Source organism: Polyergus mexicanus, unplaced genomic scaffold (genome assembly GCF_030449975.1).
Source record: "Polyergus mexicanus isolate NDT 795.1 unplaced genomic scaffold, iyPolMexi1.0 SCAF_1, whole genome shotgun sequence".
NCBI lineage: Eukaryota > Metazoa > Arthropoda > Insecta > Hymenoptera > Formicidae > Polyergus > Polyergus mexicanus.
Genome location: NW_027223321.1, coordinates 4,337,238 through 4,355,221, shown reverse-complemented (window position 1 = coordinate 4,355,221; position 17,984 = coordinate 4,337,238). Strand labels below are relative to the sequence as shown.

The 17,984-nt window shown below is 31.6% G+C and overlaps 2 protein-coding genes across 5 annotated transcripts; both read left to right on the top strand.

Annotated features, from left to right (window-relative positions):
- Position 1: 1 nt before the first annotated feature.
- Positions 2–4,849, top strand: LOC138938154 (23 kDa integral membrane protein). Of its 3 annotated transcripts, XR_011447650.1 has the most exons (6): positions 2–227; positions 1,699–1,887; positions 2,007–2,171; positions 2,421–2,636; positions 2,707–2,981; positions 4,831–4,849. XR_011447650.1 is itself a non-coding variant. In XM_070304938.1 (5 exons), the coding sequence occupies exons 1-5, from the start codon at positions 165–167 to the stop codon at positions 2,872–2,874; spliced, it is 801 nt and encodes a 266-aa protein (XP_070161039.1). In that variant the 5' UTR covers positions 2–164; the 3' UTR covers positions 2,875–3,385. The 3 variants fall into 3 exon arrangements, 2 of the variants coding, with proteins under 2 accessions (XP_070161039.1, XP_070161052.1); XM_070304938.1 differs by lacking the exon at positions 4,831–4,849 and having other exon boundaries at positions 2,707–3,385; XM_070304951.1 differs by lacking the exons at positions 2–227; positions 4,831–4,849 and adding an exon at positions 485–562 and having other exon boundaries at positions 2,707–3,385.
- Positions 4,850–5,244: 395 nt separating this feature from the next.
- On the top strand, positions 5,245–16,011 carry LOC138932306 (tetraspanin 6). 2 transcript variants are annotated; one of them, XM_070293990.1, is made up of 5 exons: positions 5,245–5,448; positions 13,259–13,456; positions 13,842–14,015; positions 14,237–14,452; positions 14,746–16,004. In XM_070293990.1, the coding sequence occupies exons 1-5, from the start codon at positions 5,389–5,391 to the stop codon at positions 14,818–14,820; spliced, it is 723 nt and encodes a 240-aa protein (XP_070150091.1). In that variant the 5' UTR covers positions 5,245–5,388; the 3' UTR covers positions 14,821–16,004. The 2 variants fall into 2 exon arrangements, with proteins under 2 accessions (XP_070150091.1, XP_070150099.1); XM_070293998.1 differs by lacking the exon at positions 5,245–5,448 and adding an exon at positions 5,562–5,887 and having other exon boundaries at positions 14,746–16,011.
- Positions 16,012–17,984: the final 1,973 nt, after the last annotated feature.

Sequence of the window (17,984 nt, the reverse complement as noted above, 5' to 3'; positions counted from 1 at the left end):
GATTGGTTAACGCGCGTCGTTTTTTAGCGCGCGTTGCACGCATATTGCCGCGTGCCAACGAGGGCCATTTAACATCCGATCACCGTGGCGACGACGGACACGCAACAACATCGGACGCTCGCGTGCGAATAGCAGCCTGTCGCGTTGCACTATTTATAAACGCGATGGGCGAACGGGCGTTCGTTTGCTTCCGCTACTGCCTGATCGCCGGTGCGATCCTTCTCGGCGTAAGTTTCACCGAATCCATCATTGTTTAGCATCGTTATTTTCATTCTCTCGCGATCTCCCATCGCGAGTGACAATTGCGCGTGAAGAGGATCGAATCTCGACCGGACGAAACGGTCCTCGTCGCGCAGTTGTCCACCGTGTTGTCAATCAGCTGATCGGGATTTAGTCGGACTTTCTATTATTATGATCGATCGCGCAGCTGTAGCTGTCGCCGAGGTCGCATGTAATTGGTGGCTTTTGTGCTCGGCGCCAATCCGGACCATAATTTGCCTGTGGTGGTGGTATCGGTGCATGTGCATGTATACTTATGTTGGGTGTGTTGGGGAGTAATCGAGTAAATATATATTATTGGGACGAATGTGAAAAGAGAGGATTAAATTATTAAGAGTTCTAATGGGAATTGTTATATAAGCCAGTTGTTTATTGTAAAAACAATCCAAACTTTTTGTTCCTTGTTAAAACGAAAAGAATCACGTTTTAGTTTTTAAGTATCTTGTTATAATTAAATCTCAACTTTCAAAACTATAATTATCGTTTTCGAAATACAAAACTTACACACATTCGCACAGTATATTTGGAATTATGGATATATATAATTATAAACATTAAAAAAGAAAGATAGACATTGTAATTTTTTTTATACATTATCCGAAATTATTATTTATAAAATACTCGGGGCTTTCAAACTATATCAAGTTAATTTTGGCTCTTGAAACAATTCTTTTATCGTTTGATATTTCTCAATTAGAAAAATGCATGGTCTCTTAATTTACGTATGTATTGATTAATAAAAGTCAATAAGAGTTGAAGGAGACACTATAACAATTGCAGAACGACCTTAATTAACACTATATTCCGTTATGATCGTAAAAATATCGCTGAAACAAAGCGACAATTTTCGAGATAATATACAATATAATAATATAATCTTTTCTTTTCTTCTATAAATTTGAATTTGCATTACTTAGATGTTATTTATGTATTTACTTGAAATATCATGTTTCTCTCTCTCTCAATATTAAAATTTATTTCGTGATAAATCTCCCACTGATATTTAATAATTAGCACCTATTTTTCCATTCAAGATAGCAATCGTGATATTAGCGTGATAGTGATGCGAAGTATGTGACGTAGTTTACTTTAATCAAACTATATATATTACGCCTGTCTAGATAAGACTTTGTCTTCTCTCTTTATCAGTGACTCCCATTATACAGCTTACATCATCTATATAAGTTTACTTTGTCATTTCGGAGAAGAGAACGTGATCATTTCGAAAAATCGCTTTTTATCTTGAAGTCTATTTTTATACAAGCGCGCGGCATGATTGACAAGTATTGATTAAAATAGATAGTTTCGAGAAATATCTTTTCGAGTCATTGTTATATATATTTTGATACAACATACTGTATAAAATATGAATATCAAGAATGATTATTATTTATAAAGAATCTTTCATTTCTTTCACAGATTTCCGGCGCGATCGTGAGCGTATTCGCCGGTTATTTCATTTACCAGCTGCATGAATATGCGCCGGTCACACCTGATAACGTGTGTGGCTCATCCGCCACTTTGCTGGCCATGGGCGTTATCACCTGCGGGATCGGTTGGTTCATCTGGCAATTCCTCAATTTTTCCAACAGAGGCCAAGTCATCATTGTAAGTCGATTTCTCACTTTCTCTCTTTGATGTTCATTAAAAAAAAAAAGGAAAAAAAATAGAAATTAAATTCTAAGTGAAAAAATATGAATATACTTAATTTTTTTCCACATGTTCAGTTTGCCATAGCATTATCGATTATCGCTCTGGTCGAAACCGGTGTCGGAATTTGGGCCTTGGTACGACACGAACAAGTGGAGATCTTGCCATCCGCGCAACACGATGAGATCTTTGCTCTCGCAATCACGGATGAGAAATCTACCTGGGATCATATGCAATCTACCGTAAAAATTTCATTTTTTTCACATATTTAAATATTAAGTTTTTTCTTACGAGTATGATATTTAATAAACACATACACAGACTCGTAATATTTCGCGGTTATCTGAAGCATCTATATTTCTTTTATAAAGATTTGTTTCTACAAATTTTACGTTTAATAAACTTAATATAATAAAACAATTTTAATGAAATAAAACGAAATGAGAGAAATTAAAAAAAGATGTAACAAATATAATTAAATTTAATTTTAGTTACATTGTTGCGGAATAGACGGTCCTTCCGATTATCGTGGTATGGATGCGATTCCTTGGTCGTGTTGCAATACGACGAGCCTAGAGAACGACAACGGTACTGAAGGCGTTTGTACTACTATTTACAAGCGGGGATGTCAGCACGTGGTGTTAAATCGGACAAAATCGATCCTCCTTCACGTTTTTCTACTTACGTTGTGTTCCGTGCTGTTACAAGTGCGTAATCTCGTTCTCGGAATTTTTTTTTACGAATCAATATATCATACAATTGATGTTTCAATTCCAGGTTTCTTTCATAGCGTGTACGACTTGCTATGCCAGAATTTACAAAGATAAGATGGATAGAAGAAAGGCATCGGAAATAGCCAAGCGTTTGTCTTTGCAAGAGCCGGATACTAAGAACGTCCTTTTAACACATCGATCAAAATATTTGCACAATTCTGACAAGTCCTAGCCAACGCCGCGAACCGCGAAGGACGAAGATGTGTGTCATTTACGGATGTTGCGTCACTGCGATATGCGAAATACATTTCGCATGGTAACAATATCTACAGTATACAGGTACAGATACAGGTACAGGTGATATTGATATTACTCCTATCATACAGAGTATTCCAGATTTGTGAAGAAATATTTTAGCAAATATTTTATTTTTTGAAGAAATTTGCGACTCCATTTTTCTTCGGATATAATATCGAGATCGCATAATTATTCGTTGCAACTTTTGACATTCATTTTTTTCACAAGTAAATCTCAATTGAAATTTTTGTTAAAATCAAACGAAAATAAAAATTTTTTAATTTACTTACATAAAAATTTATCTCTAAAATATTTTTCACTCTCTGTATGAAGAAAGAAAAAATATTATTTTGTATGGTGCTAGCCCTCTTCATCTTATTCTTACTGCCTTTCTTAAATCTCTTAAATAAAATATCTCGCGCGCGCGCGCGCGCCGATTTTTTATAGTTTAGAACACTGAAATATTCGCAGTTGAAAAATAGCGTCAAGTTATTGTTTACCTATCATTACTGCTGTTATATTCTAATAGTCGACCAACATATCGGCTTTTTTAAATTTAGTTTTATATTTTGTTAATTTTTTATTTTATTTAGCAATGTCAACCCACTACGAACATTATGATTTTGTTTAAGAAATATAGCATCCGTTTGTTAACGTATAATGAGCATAATATCAAAGTCTGCATCTTTTAGATTAGTTTTTGTACTTAAAATATCTTATAACAATATGCGAAAGTCATAGGCAATCAAGTGCACCGTGCAATGCTTTATACAATCAACGACATAAGTAACATAGATATCCGGTATATACGCATCATTCTCGTATATCTTACAATATCTAAGAACACTTGACTTTAGATAAACTAACGAAACGCAATCAGGAGAGATAAGTTCGTTGTCGGAATAATCGGAAAACTAGTACGAATGCAGCTTTTTCTTTTACTTTTATTCATATTTATATATCTTATAGTTTTTTATTTATGTTTTTTGTTGATTCCTTTTCGAATTCTTTTCGTTATGTTCTTAATATTAAATGTGCAAATTTTTTTTTGTTTTTGGGAATGTAATATGTGCTGTATATGAAAATGGAAACTATTTTATACTAAGAACGCGTGAATGTACAATCTTTTTTAAGAAAAATGTGTTTGAGTAAGATGTTTTGATATTTTAGTAGGCGACTTAATACCCATTGATACTTATCTTTCCTTATCCTTACAGTCAAGGCTATAATTTATATATTAAAAAATAATTTACAAAAAATGAATAAAAAATTAGAATATGACAAAATAAATTTCACTAAGATAATTTTCTCAGTGTTACATTTCAACAAATTTCTTATCTATTTCATTTAAAGAAATATTTCGCACAATGAAAACGAAGTTCAACTACATATTTTTAGAGCGACGTCATTTAGCATTTCATACTGATGACTAAATTCCCGTTAATCACACACGTCATATCTATATCTCGATTTATCCCTCTTTAAAAATTTATAAAGATATTACTTCTTTCTATATATTTAATCTAAAACTTTCGCTTTCAAGACATAAAAAATTTTTAATTTAGTGCTAATTATTCATTTTTACAAGTATAATTAAAAATTTAACTTATACAATATATCAAATTAATTCGAAACTTCGATAATCAAATTTTTTTAATTATAATTTGGCATCTACTTTTGGCAAATAAGATTAGATTGAGACAATATTGTACTATTTAAAATTAACTTAAGAAAAATTTCGAATATCAAGATCTTCCTGATCTAAAATACAATTACAATAAATAATAAATATGATATCACATAAATATTTTTGTGTGTGTTTCATCAAATTATTAATTGATATTAAATAATTATATATGATACTTCTATTTAATTTTTATTCATGTTTCAGATATTTCTACTTAAAATCTTTCCTAATTATTTAAAATAACATTAACTTAAGATTGTATTTTTCTCAGCTACTAAATCTTATCATTCTTGTATATATATTGTGATATTATTATTTAATCATCGGCGATTCATGTCAGAATTCCCCAATTATTATTTCCAGTCACATTAATTAAAGATATATGAAAATTATTGTATTCTATAAATAGGAATAATATTGTACTGCTTGATTGTAACATTTCACAATACACAGATAATATGAATGGCAATATTCTATCGATGTATTTGTCGAAAACGAATTCCACGACATCTAGCGCAATTTTGGCGCGCGCGCGCTTTTTTTTTATCGCTCTTTCGGTTAACTTCGGATAAACTCGGGCGCCATCGTCGTGACGGTGCCGCGCGAAGCGGCGCTTGAATAGAGCTCAGTTAAATTCGAACCGCCGATCGTGTCGTGGTGTGTCGCGAGTGAATCCGTCCCACCGCCGATCGGAATTTCGATTTATCGTCCTCGCAAAATTCCTCCACTTCTGACCATTGAATTAGAAAATCAACGATCAAGATGGGGTGCGGAATGGGAATGATCAAGTATCTGCTCTTTATATTTAATTTCATTTTTGTGGTAAGTATGAGAAAAAAAAGGGAAAGGGAGACGTGGGAGACGTTGCGTGGCATCATAACCTTATAGAGATAACACCGTATCATATCTATGTCTCGCTTTTAGCGATAACTGTCGGCATAAAAACGTCCAACTCGAGGGTTACATGTTATCGCGTGAAAGTAAAACGGTTACATAGGCCCTTTATCTTCGTCTCTTTAACGACTGCAAAATCGCCGTAAGTTCCAATCGTTCGTACCGTCTAAAGGATTCGGGTTCCTCAAGATTCCGTTACGCGAGTTGCAGAGACTACTTTTAGCTCTATAAAAGCTATCACGTCTACGAATAGACGTCTCCGTGCGTTCTCTCGCTTTATTTCTCCGACACGAAGATAATGCTCGAGTGAAACGATCGAAATCGAACGATGGTGCATCTAACGTTGTAAATTGCGAAAGTATGTGAGGTATGCCACTTTTTGTACGTAAAACAAAACAAGTTTCTCGTAGAATTTCTTTACCGATTCGTTCGGCGAATTGGTCGGTGATGCTGTTGCTCAATCTCGCGTACCTTCGACCTTGAAATGCGTGAATCGCGTCTTCTTGTGGTACAATAGTAACGAGATTATTATTACAATAACATTTTCTAAGAATTTTGCAACAAGTGTAAAAAGATATTGAACGTTTAGTTTATTTATATGATATGTGTGATACAAGAAATGCCTTTTCATTGAATAAAATAAAGGATCTCTTTAAATAAAGAATGTCACTTGCCACTATTTTGTCGCATAGTTATTGATGGTACAAAAGCAATTTGTTAGCACGTGATCCACGAGAGATCATATGATTGTACATTCTTGCATATGTGTGTTTTCGACTTTCCTTTTAAATATTTAAAGACCCAACGTCTTATAATGGCTCCTTTAGCAACATCTAAATATTCTAAATTATAAAATTTAAATTATTTTAGATCAATAAATGTATTGTGTAAATTGATTTTGGAGCGAGAGAAAGACAGACAGACAGACAGAGAGAGAGAGAGAGAGAGAGAGAGAGAGAGAGAGAGAGAGAGAGAGAGAGAGAGAGAGAGAGAGAGAGAGATGTGTTCACGTGTGAGTCAGCTTTTAGTATATAGAACTGTCTTCGCGTAAACGTAAACGTGACTCATAATGAGAAAACCTCAAGGTTGACAACAGCCAGTCGTATATAAACCTCGTAATGAACGTGTTACATATCTCTTCGCTTGCACCTGTCATAATTTTTCAATCGCGAATATCGATTTATCTTTGCACGTTATCAAATAACATTTATTTGAATTTTCATTGTTGTCACAAAAGTTATATAGTTCATACTTTTTGTTATTCTCTGTCTACGACTAGAACGATCATTGTGTTCATTTATCAATCGATAAAGTCATCCAATCCATTGCATTCATTGTTATCGCATTGTAATCTTATTATCATTAGCAGTAGCGATCATGGTTTTCTTTCTGGCCTTTAACATCTCGTCGTGTATAAAAATAATTACAAATAATAATGAAAAGACGAACGAAAAAGTTTCGTCGAGAGCTGTGTTCTTGGCAGTAAAAACAATACTTGTAACAACAAACGACAAATCATGCATTAATGTGTTCAGAAAGATAAAAGGAGAAGAGATACGTGTATAATCGTTTCACCAAAGTATCAATTAGTATATAGCTCTTTAAGTCGCGTAATTTAAAAACTCATACACACTCATAATTGCGCAACATCTTCTTTGCGATAAACTGATCCTAATTCGGAGGAAAAGATAATATCCTTGATGACGTAATTGAAACATTTTCACTCGATACATTCTTGAGAACGTCACGAGGACTCCTTCTTTACGATCTTCCTTTCCGCTCGGTTTGCTTACCGTGGCCTGTTCACAATAATCGTTTCTTACTACTCCCAAGGTCTCCCCTCTCGTTCTTTTCCTACATAGTCGTAGTCATCATCGCCCATTGAATTTTGCCAAACGCCCATGAAACTCGTTCTTTTGTTGTGTCGTCGGAGGACAAAGAATCATGTTGCGTAAGAGAAACTCTATGGTATCTCTCTCCCATCTCATCTTTTCCCCTCGTCGAAAGTCGATATATGATACATGATGATACAAGTGAAGGCTGAAATCATTATTTTGAATTATCGTAAATTTATTATTCTAAAAGTACGTCTCTGGATAAAAAGAGGATGTATCCCAAGAGAAATAATCTAGGAATAATTGTTTGATCGCGTATAGAATATAGAGTGTAAAATCCTGTATTTTATATATTATCGGTATTGCTAAATATTTTCTTTCTTTTCTAATCTGTAATCTGTAATCGTAAATTTAATATACGATTTAATATACGCATCGAAGAAAAAAATACCATTGCTAGATCATTATTTTAAAAATTGGCGTAAGATTTAATTTTGTTTCAATTAAAATACATTCGACATAAATACATAATTTTATTATTTGATTATAATATAATTATATTCACATCTTACACTTGGAATAGATTTTTATAATTCTAATAAAAAGAAAAGGATCTATTAGATTAATTGAGTAATTGATTTGTGGTAACTTGTGACATTGTATTTGCTTATCAACATTCTTGTTCGCTGAGGTTTATGCGTAATTTAATATCGCCTCGTTTGCATTTATTTATCCATCTATCGTGTACCGATGATAGATACATTTGTTTCGTAGAAGTAAACAGACACTTATATATAGAGTAGCTAAAATTAACAGACATGATCTTGTTGCTTGGCTATGCACTGATACGCGAACTTTAGCAGCAGCGATAGACTGAAGAAAAACATTGAGATAATCTTTTATCACGAAAAAAAAAGCAGCATGGATATATCGATCGCGTAAGAAATTTTCCATAAATTAATGAGGAATGAAATTGTGATCGAGAAACATGTCAAGATTAATCTATCATCGCTATTAATGGTCACTATAATATTTATTGATATACATTATGATCATTCTATCGAAATAAATTTGAAATTTTTAATCGAAATTTCTTTGTATGAGATTTAATTATATATACGGAATTGTTAATATATATGCTTCTTTAAAAATCAGACGTTTTCCAATTTCTGTTTTGCCAGAAATTTTATTTTTGATCTGAAGTTTTGAAGATATTTTACACGCTTTTCATTTTCTATATTTATTATCTCCCATTGGAGAATCAAAGCTCGTTCGATTCTTTCGGAAAAATCTTAATCGTTAAATCTATCTCTACTGTGTTTTCCTTTTTTTGTGCGTTTCGTTTTTTTAAAAAATCACGATTGATAAGTTTTGCACACAATAACATGCATTTTGACATCAATGAATTTGCTTGCGAGAGAATCTGAAACGTCACGAAAAGGTCAAGATAATTGCAAGAAAAAGATAATAATTGCTTTCCTGAGAATGACTTTATCCATTTCTTATAGCACCTTTTCTCTGACTCGTTTTCGCAAATTAATTTTTCTTAATGCACGATTTATTTCCTTTATAAAACATCTTTGTTTAGTCTCGTTAATTGTAGTTATTCGCTGAGAGATAAACGGCCGTATATCATTGCAATGAGATATGTTGAAAAATATTATTGTATATGTAAATTTTCTATTTATAGGTCGAGCCACAATTGTCTCGATAAAGCAAAAAGAATATTCTGTTTAACAAATTAATTAATCATTGACGTTTATTCATTATCATGAATAAAATCGATGAATATTTATCGAACAATTCATGTGAAATGATGTAACGGGCATATATCATAAATGTTGCTTATCTCGTTTTTTATAATCAGGATCTATTTTTATCTATTTCTTTATCATTAGGATCAGGTTTTTTCAATTTTCTTTTTATTTTATATTTTAGTTGATTATTTAATAATAGCATTGTTTTAATTGTTCAAATATGGATAAAGTAACTAGAAGTTATTTGCATAATTATGCGTGAAGGAACACATCATGTTATGCTAAGTCATTATTATTAATTTAATTAAACAACTCTATTAATTTAGTTAAGTAGCTATCATATTTAGAGATGAGATCTTATTGTTATACAAAAACGTGTAAAAAACATTGTTCGATGCTTCGATATAAAATATATTATGTATTTTTGTTAATGAATTAGTTCGCTATATATGACAATGTTCTAATTTCTCTTTTTTAACATATTCAATAATAAAAATTGCACAAACACACATAACAATGCTCTATGAGCTCTTTTATATCCTTGATATACATTACAAAAAAAAAATGATACAAAAAAAAGATGATATTCAATGTTACTCGTTCATTGTAGTGCTTATGTATATGTTTCTGGTTACGCGTATAATTGCATCGTTTTTTGCGTTTTTTTCTTCTATCAAAAGCCGCGACATACAACCAGGATACCGTTTCCGTTATTATTTATTTTACGATTTCTCGATTAGTTATGCAAACTTGTGCAACGTGCCTGCATATTGGGTATGCTCAAGAAAACTGATATATTCGACAATCTTGTTTTACGAAACAATTCGCGAGGGCGAATGTTTTATCAAGCAATATATTTATATATGAAAAGCTACTTAACATTTAAGGCAGATTATAATGATCTAATAAAGGCAACGTTTTTCTCAGATATAAATTGACGAAATTTTCCGAACACATAAGTAACAGATCTTATTTTCAAAATTATTTGCAACACACAATTTTTTAGAATAATCAATAATTTTTACGAGATAATATACGCTGCAAAATTATAAATGAGATTAATAAACGATGCGAATGTACTTCGCATTAAAAAATTAATTGTATAGCTGCATTAAAAAAAAATTTCGTGCAGTTAAAATTGTGACATTTTATTCTAATATTTTTTCGAATGTCGATATAATCATTTTTTACAGATAGCATTGAGTATCATATGTCGTCTTATCGATTATTTTCGTGACATGTTTGTTTCTGATTATTATTGATATTTAATTATATAGCGAAATGTTATCTAAACGATATGTTTGCTGTCAACGCGATTATATTCCGAGAAAAGGATATAGGATTACGATTTGCCAGTCTTTGAGAATCGGATAATCCTATTTATAAATTAAACTGACTTCTCCAATTTTAATATTTTATTGAAATATTGTTTCTGGCAAATTAATATATCACATCTATTAAATCATGAATAATAATATCGGGCATGAATAAAAATAATTAAAAGAATCACTATTTCTCTCATTGTCAGATTAGAGAAAATTTATTTAATCCTCTCTAAAAAGGAATTATCTTTTTTGAATATTTCTAATATTGATTATTCTAGCTAGTCGCTCCCGCTCAAGAATTATCTATGTTGAGTTTTTATTTTTACGATGAAAGATATCTTCCTCGTGATTTCCGTATAACTCTGCGCATGAATTTTCTGTATATTCGTATTATATTGCGTATTCCATAATATTGTAATTTGTTATTTCCGTTCTTCGTCAGGTTTCCTGATATTAGGCTAATGCGCGCGCTGATGGGCACTCCCCGATGTATCATTTTCCATAATTATAACATTTACATGTCTGCATACTCGTGATTATAGATCTCAATGCGCATTAAATTTGTTATGAAACTCACAATTCTTTATTTTTGTATGTTTTCTGAAATTTTATGAAAGAGAAAAATGAGACAGTATATGGAAAAAAAAAGTAATATAAATAACCGTATTATTTTACGCGGGTAATCTTACTGTCGTATGTATATATTTTTTCAAAGACCTGTATTTATAAAGTTGCGAAATTCATCTGTTGATTTTGTCACAGATTCGAAACGCGAATCATTGTGCGGAAACATGATCCTCAAAATAAGCTCCCCAATTAGTTATCGGCGATGATTAATTGTTATTCACATTCGTTATCTGAAAATATCTGCGGAGCTAAAGAATTTTATGAGATACATGTAATTCAGATATTATTAATCATTCTTGTTAATTTTACAAATGATATAAAACAAGTCTATATTTGATAATAGATTACTTATCGTATTATCTATGTGTGATGTTTCAAGTAATTTTAAAATTAATATTAATTCTATCAAAGAAGAGCGTAAACATTTCTGTATTATTATATATTGTCTCGTATCTTTCACATACGTATATCGAAAAATCTATACGTCGCATTCGCATATTGTGCAACGAGGTGAATCATGCGTTTTCGACCTCTTTCTGAACGTGAGTAAATATTTAATTCGGACCTTGAACAGTCATCCTCTAGCCATTCAATCGATACTTCTCTTATTGATCATCATATAGTAACCGTATGAAAAATCCGTCTCGATTCTCTTTGAAACCTCGATACTTCTATTGCGTACATTCGGCATTAAAAGTGGCCAATAAGAATTTATCTCAAAATACTACATTTAACTGAAATTTCACGCTTATATTAAACGATCATCTCGAAATTGGGGCAATTGCAAAGAAAATATGGAAATACGAGTTGTTTCCGTGGAAGCGGGGACATCGGCGTCGCCAAGCATGCTTAATCTCGAAGAAAGTTGATTATCTGAGAATGAATACGATGATGTCATCTCAGCGCACACGTGTGTATAACGTATACACACATTTATCACTCACACTGATTCAATGCACATAATTTCGATATCCTGCCGCAATAAAGATCGTATTCTCTGCAGTAATGTTTCCCAACCAAATGCACAATCGTCGTGCTCAGTGAGTCCTGAAATAAAACCAAAAGTAATTAAAATTAATTAACGAAAGCGATTAATTATTGACCATTATTATCGCTTTTTTTTTGTTGACCACTAATAAAATCCCAGTTGACATCATCAATATTCCGAGAATTCTCCTTTTTCCTTGAGCTGTGCCTTTTCATGCGTCATTTTATAGACGATGTACTTTACAATAGAGTTCTGATTATTCTGAAACTAGGACGGAAATTATTAAAGATGTTGAATCGTTCGATCGGACGAACGCACATATGTTAGAGCGTTCGTCGTTCGCGTTTCACTTACGTCTTGAGTAAATGTATTAATCCACCTGTGGCGATCTCAAGATCGACCACATTATATATATATATAGAGAGAGAGAGAGAGAGAGCATAGCAATACGTAAAAATAACGCATAGGCAATGTTTCAAGGACTATTTCTAGATATCGGGGGACGTTTAACGTAAATATTAGTAAATGTACGTTCATTTATACATTTTATCTATTTCTATCCTATATTATTGGGCAACAATGTTGAACTTGGCAACAACAGCTTATTAGCAATCGAGTGGCCAAACTCGCTCTAAAATATATTGTACGTGATTTGATTGATTGATTTTCTATTAATGATTATATATTTAAGTAGTAACGAGATCAAAAATACTACATAAATGCATGCAAGTATAATAGAAATTGCTTAGAAAAAAATTTTACATTCGCGAATATATATATATATATATATATATATATATATATATATATATATATATTGATCTCCAGTTTTATATTTATAATATATTATGATTTTTGTGATATATTGTTATAACGTTTATGTGATATCTGTAATAATTTACATTGTCATATATTTTTAATATAATAATACATTGCATATTCTGTGATTTTTATATATACGTTGCGATCATTATCATTAATTTCCATATAAAAAAGAAAATCGTGAAATAATCATCCTCGTCCTATATGGCGAGAAAGACACATTATAAGCTTTATTAATAAAATAAAGTGTATTATGAAATTATATTAAAAATAGCAAAAAAGTAATAGAAAACAGAATTAAATTATATAAAACAGAAAGGTATTGGAGATATATGATGATGATACATGTGTGTATGATGATATGTGATATGTCTCTTATTGCAGTTATGCGGGCTGGCTATCTTGGTCGTAGGCGTTTTAGTGCGTATAGGAGGTCAAAAGTATGCCGAAGAGATGAAAGAGATTACTGGTGATCTTGTGTTCCCATCGATAACATTGATCGTCATCGGTAGCATCATCTTTGTCATTGCCTTCTTCGGATGCTGTGGAGCGATTCGCGAGAGCCATTGCATGATCGTCACGGTAAATCTTTCATCAATTTCAATCTTGATTTGTTTTTACGTGCATTGCACAAATTTATCTATGATACATTGAGTAATTTAAATATTAAACAAAAGTGGAACATCAAATTTAATATATTTATAAATTTGAAAATATTATAGAACTGAAACAAACGTATTTATGAAATTAAAGCGTGAAGACAAATTTATTATATTTACTGATTTTCTTATATTCAGTTTCTGCCTTATTTATTCATTATTTCAAAGATATGTTCGCATGAGTTTATTGCATTGTTAACAGTATATTTCTCAAACAATTACATTACACATTTACGATTATTATGCTTGAATCAAACAGCATAATCATTTAACACACGACAATTTTATCTGATATATTTTCTACGCAGTTTGCATCTTTACTTTTAACGATCCTGATCATACAAGTGGCTGTCGCGATCTATACATTTGTCGCACTGAAGAATGCCGATGAAATCAAGTTTAAGAATGAATATGCATTCAAAATCTTCAACAATTACCGAGATAAACCACAGAAGGAGTTTGTAGATTTAATACAGAAAGAAGTAAGATGGTTCTTCGAAATAATAGTCTTTTTGCATATAAAACAATATATTATGTTGCGTTGTTATTTGAATTTTCGGCTTTCTAAGCCGTAGTTGAGTAAAATACTATTAGAGATCTTGAATATAATAACTGCATATAACATTGAAAATAGTTTAAATGGATAGATACATGTTTGGATTTATAAATAATCAAAATTTCTATGTAAAATGAATTTTTACAGTTGGAATGCTGTGGCATTGAAAGTTCTGCAGATTTTAACAAAGTTCTTAATATGACTATTCCGGGAAGTTGCTGCGGTAAAGATGTAAACGATGCAAATGCAATATGTTCCCAACATGAAGCTTACGACAAGGGTTGCGTAGACGCGCTAATAGACCTTTTTAAGAATGCATGCGCAATATTAGGTGGCATCGCTCTGGTTATCGCTGCAATCGAGGTAAATAAGTTCCACGCACAAGATTATAAAGATATTAAATAAAATTATCATATATATATATATATATATATATATATATATATATATATAATATATATCGAAGAGATATGATAACTAAAAGAGAGATGCGATAAAAGATAATAATTTTGCATCTATCTAAGCTCAAAAAAGTTTCTTATCATTCAGGTATTCAAATATATATAAATTTTTTGCTCTCTTCAATTTTTTCGTTTGCTCCCGCGTATAAATATTTTACAGTTATTGTATGTGTGTGTTATTCAATTTTTTCTTAGCTGATCGGCATCATCTTCGCGCTATGTTTGGCGAATTCGATAAAGAATGCCGAACGCAGAGGGTACAGCGTATAAAAATGGAGCATCGCGAACATCAACACCGTTTCGGGTGGGAAACTTCTTAATACGCAACAACGTTCTTATTTATCTACTACTGTCAGCGTCTATTTGCCTATAAGATATGTGATAAAATATTTACGCTTTACGTACACAATAGGCTAAATTAAAATACTTTTTCTTTTTTTCAAGCAGAAAACAAATATGGAGCAAAGTGCCTCTTTATATTTTCCGAGTCTCTTTGCGCGTCGCCAATCGTAACTAAAAAGCATAAAAATAATATATTTTCGATAAAATATTTTTTTATTTGCTAACTTTAGGAATCTAAATTATACATTAGGAATCTAATGTAGAACTCGACGCACGATCTAGCAATGAAAGTTATCGTAAATGATTATGTTCCGAGATCAAATATTAAAAAAAAAAAAAATTTTTTTATACGATTATATATTTTGATACAGTACTACTTTGACTCACATTTATACCTATTCTCGATATCAATTAGAAAAATACGAAACAAAATAAAATGTCTGTTGTGCGATTATTTAACGTATAGAAATCGTTCCGAATAATCGTTCGAGTTTAAACAAAAATACTTGGTATACTTATTACGAAGGGGCGATAGTATTTTACAAAGTTAACGTTATAAAGATTTTTTCATAATGAATTACAAGATCGTACCTGCAAAGAAGATTTAACATTGCTATTAAAAAAAAAACAAAAAAAAACAAAACAAAAAAAACACGAAGTTTTCATATGTGTTTTTACATAAAATTCACTTTGTTTGTATAGCACACAGTATGTACGGATATTACCTATATAAATCTATATGTATTTTTGTCTTATAATAAAAGCTACTTTATTTAAGAAATCCCATCATTGTATCTGTGCACTACAAACAAACAAATAAAGGGACGCACATTTATATAAGTATTTTAGCAATAGCCGCGGCGATAAATCGTATATAAAAGCTGGGCATGGTACATAAATAATTATTCAAATAAAATTGTTAAATTCTCATAGATTATCTTTCATCGTCGAATTTTTACATTACGCGTGTATATTCGATTATCTATTTTACCGTTTTCGACATAATGTATAAACGCACCTACGATTACCATCGCTTTTCTTGCGAGACAAACTTTCTGTCTAGTTTTGTACATTAATTAAATAAACATAAAAAAAAGGTAAAGGCTCATACGATTGATCTTTCTTTTCTACATCAGCAGAGACTAGTTTGATTTAGCATTCTTTCACGTATTCAAAATCTCTACTGATATCTTTTTCGTAATTTTCAGTTTTATTTGGAATTTAAGCATTTAAAAATAACTGAATGAGAAAATGTATTTGTGCGAGTTTTTAACAAATATAAGAATAATGCTGGAGTACATCATATTATGATTATTGCGGCTTTGTTTTTTCCATCATGTTTGCTGTTTTACATTCACGAAAGCAGCGTATCAAGTATTTGGTTATAAAATACATATATATATATATATATATATATATATATATATATATATGTGTGTGTGTGTGTGTGTGTGTGTGTGTGTGTGTGTGTGTGTGTGTGTATAATGTAATTGCGCTATTTCAAGTTGAAATATCTCACTTTGGCTGTGTTCCGGAATTAACTATGAATATTCGGTGAACAAGAATGACAACATGTTACTAGCAGGGTTGGCATAATTCCTGAACATAGTCTTTATTAAAAAGTGATAACAATATGGCGTAGCCAATCATGCTATCCCGTCTTTTTCATTTAGGTAAATTCTCCTCACTTAAGATGGCACTCATCGATCATTTTTCTCACTTGTATGTTGCCTGCCTGCTCCCGCCTGGCTATCTTCGGACTCGTGAATGGCGCGCATGAGACCGAGACGCCCCCTTGAATTTGAAGTCAGTTAAACTCGAACCGCCGGTCGCATCATATCGTGAAGAAATTGGTCGAGTGATTTTTTTTCAAACAAGCACTGTGTGTGTGTTTCTTCTTGTGCCCGTTGAACTACGAAATCAAGAATCAGAATGGGACGCAAAATAGTAGTAATCAAGTAAATTCTTTTTCATTAATTTTTGTCTAATAATAAGTGAATAAATCTCTCTCTCTCTCCGCGACTGCGATAACGACGCCATATTCATATTCCGCACTTTTCATAAATGCTGCATATCGTTAAAAATTTAAGATACCGGATGTAATTTCTTACATTTACATGTCATTAGATCGCTTTGTGAATCGTTATCGCGTTAAATTAAATTCGATATAACGTCATGTATTACGAACAGAATTCAGTAAACGTGATTCGCGATTTACGCGCGAATAGTTTCTCGTTTTCGCGATTAGCAAAATTAGAATGAATGATCGAGAGATGCGAAAAATAAAATCAATATATCTATTTTTGTGCTCATTTTTCTGGTGCATATTTAGCATTTATCTCATGGTGAGTACCCGCAAAAATCGACATGCAATGCAACAACAGTGTCGTAATATCGATATTATTATTTCCGCGCTTTTGTTTTTTTTTTAGCGGGAACGTTTGCCGCGTAAACGACCGAAATTGTACTATCTTTTTTAATTCGCGAGTCAAGTTCGACTTTTTGAATTTTCTCGCATGTTATCTCGCGCGCGTACGAGTTAATTTATCACATTTAAAATCGACACGTCCAAATTTATGTCAAAAATTACATTATAAATTAGTTTAACGTTTTGAGATTAAATCAATCAGTATTACGTAGAGCGAATGACTATGCTGTATTTAATCGCATGATCTGTTTTTTGAATTTCCCCGATACTAATCATTTCAATTTCAGGATTTTGAATTACTTTGACTGATTATTATCTTTATGCATTATTGTATAGGAAGAATATTTTTCCTGGTAATACATTCTCTTATCTCAAAGCTTAATTATTATTTTTAATCAAAATCAATGGATTATTTATTATTGATGATTAAAAGAACATAATTTTACTATATTGAATTAAAATTAAAATCTTTACACTATATTGAACTATTGTATTGTGCATGTCTTGGCTTTTATTATCTCTTTCATCGTTTTCGACATATAATATATATGCAATTATTATTGCTGCGCTATTGCTTCTGCTGTTGCTGCGCAATAAAATTGCATGTCCAATTTTGCACACCAATAAATAAACATAAACGACAACAATTCAAGTGACAAATGCT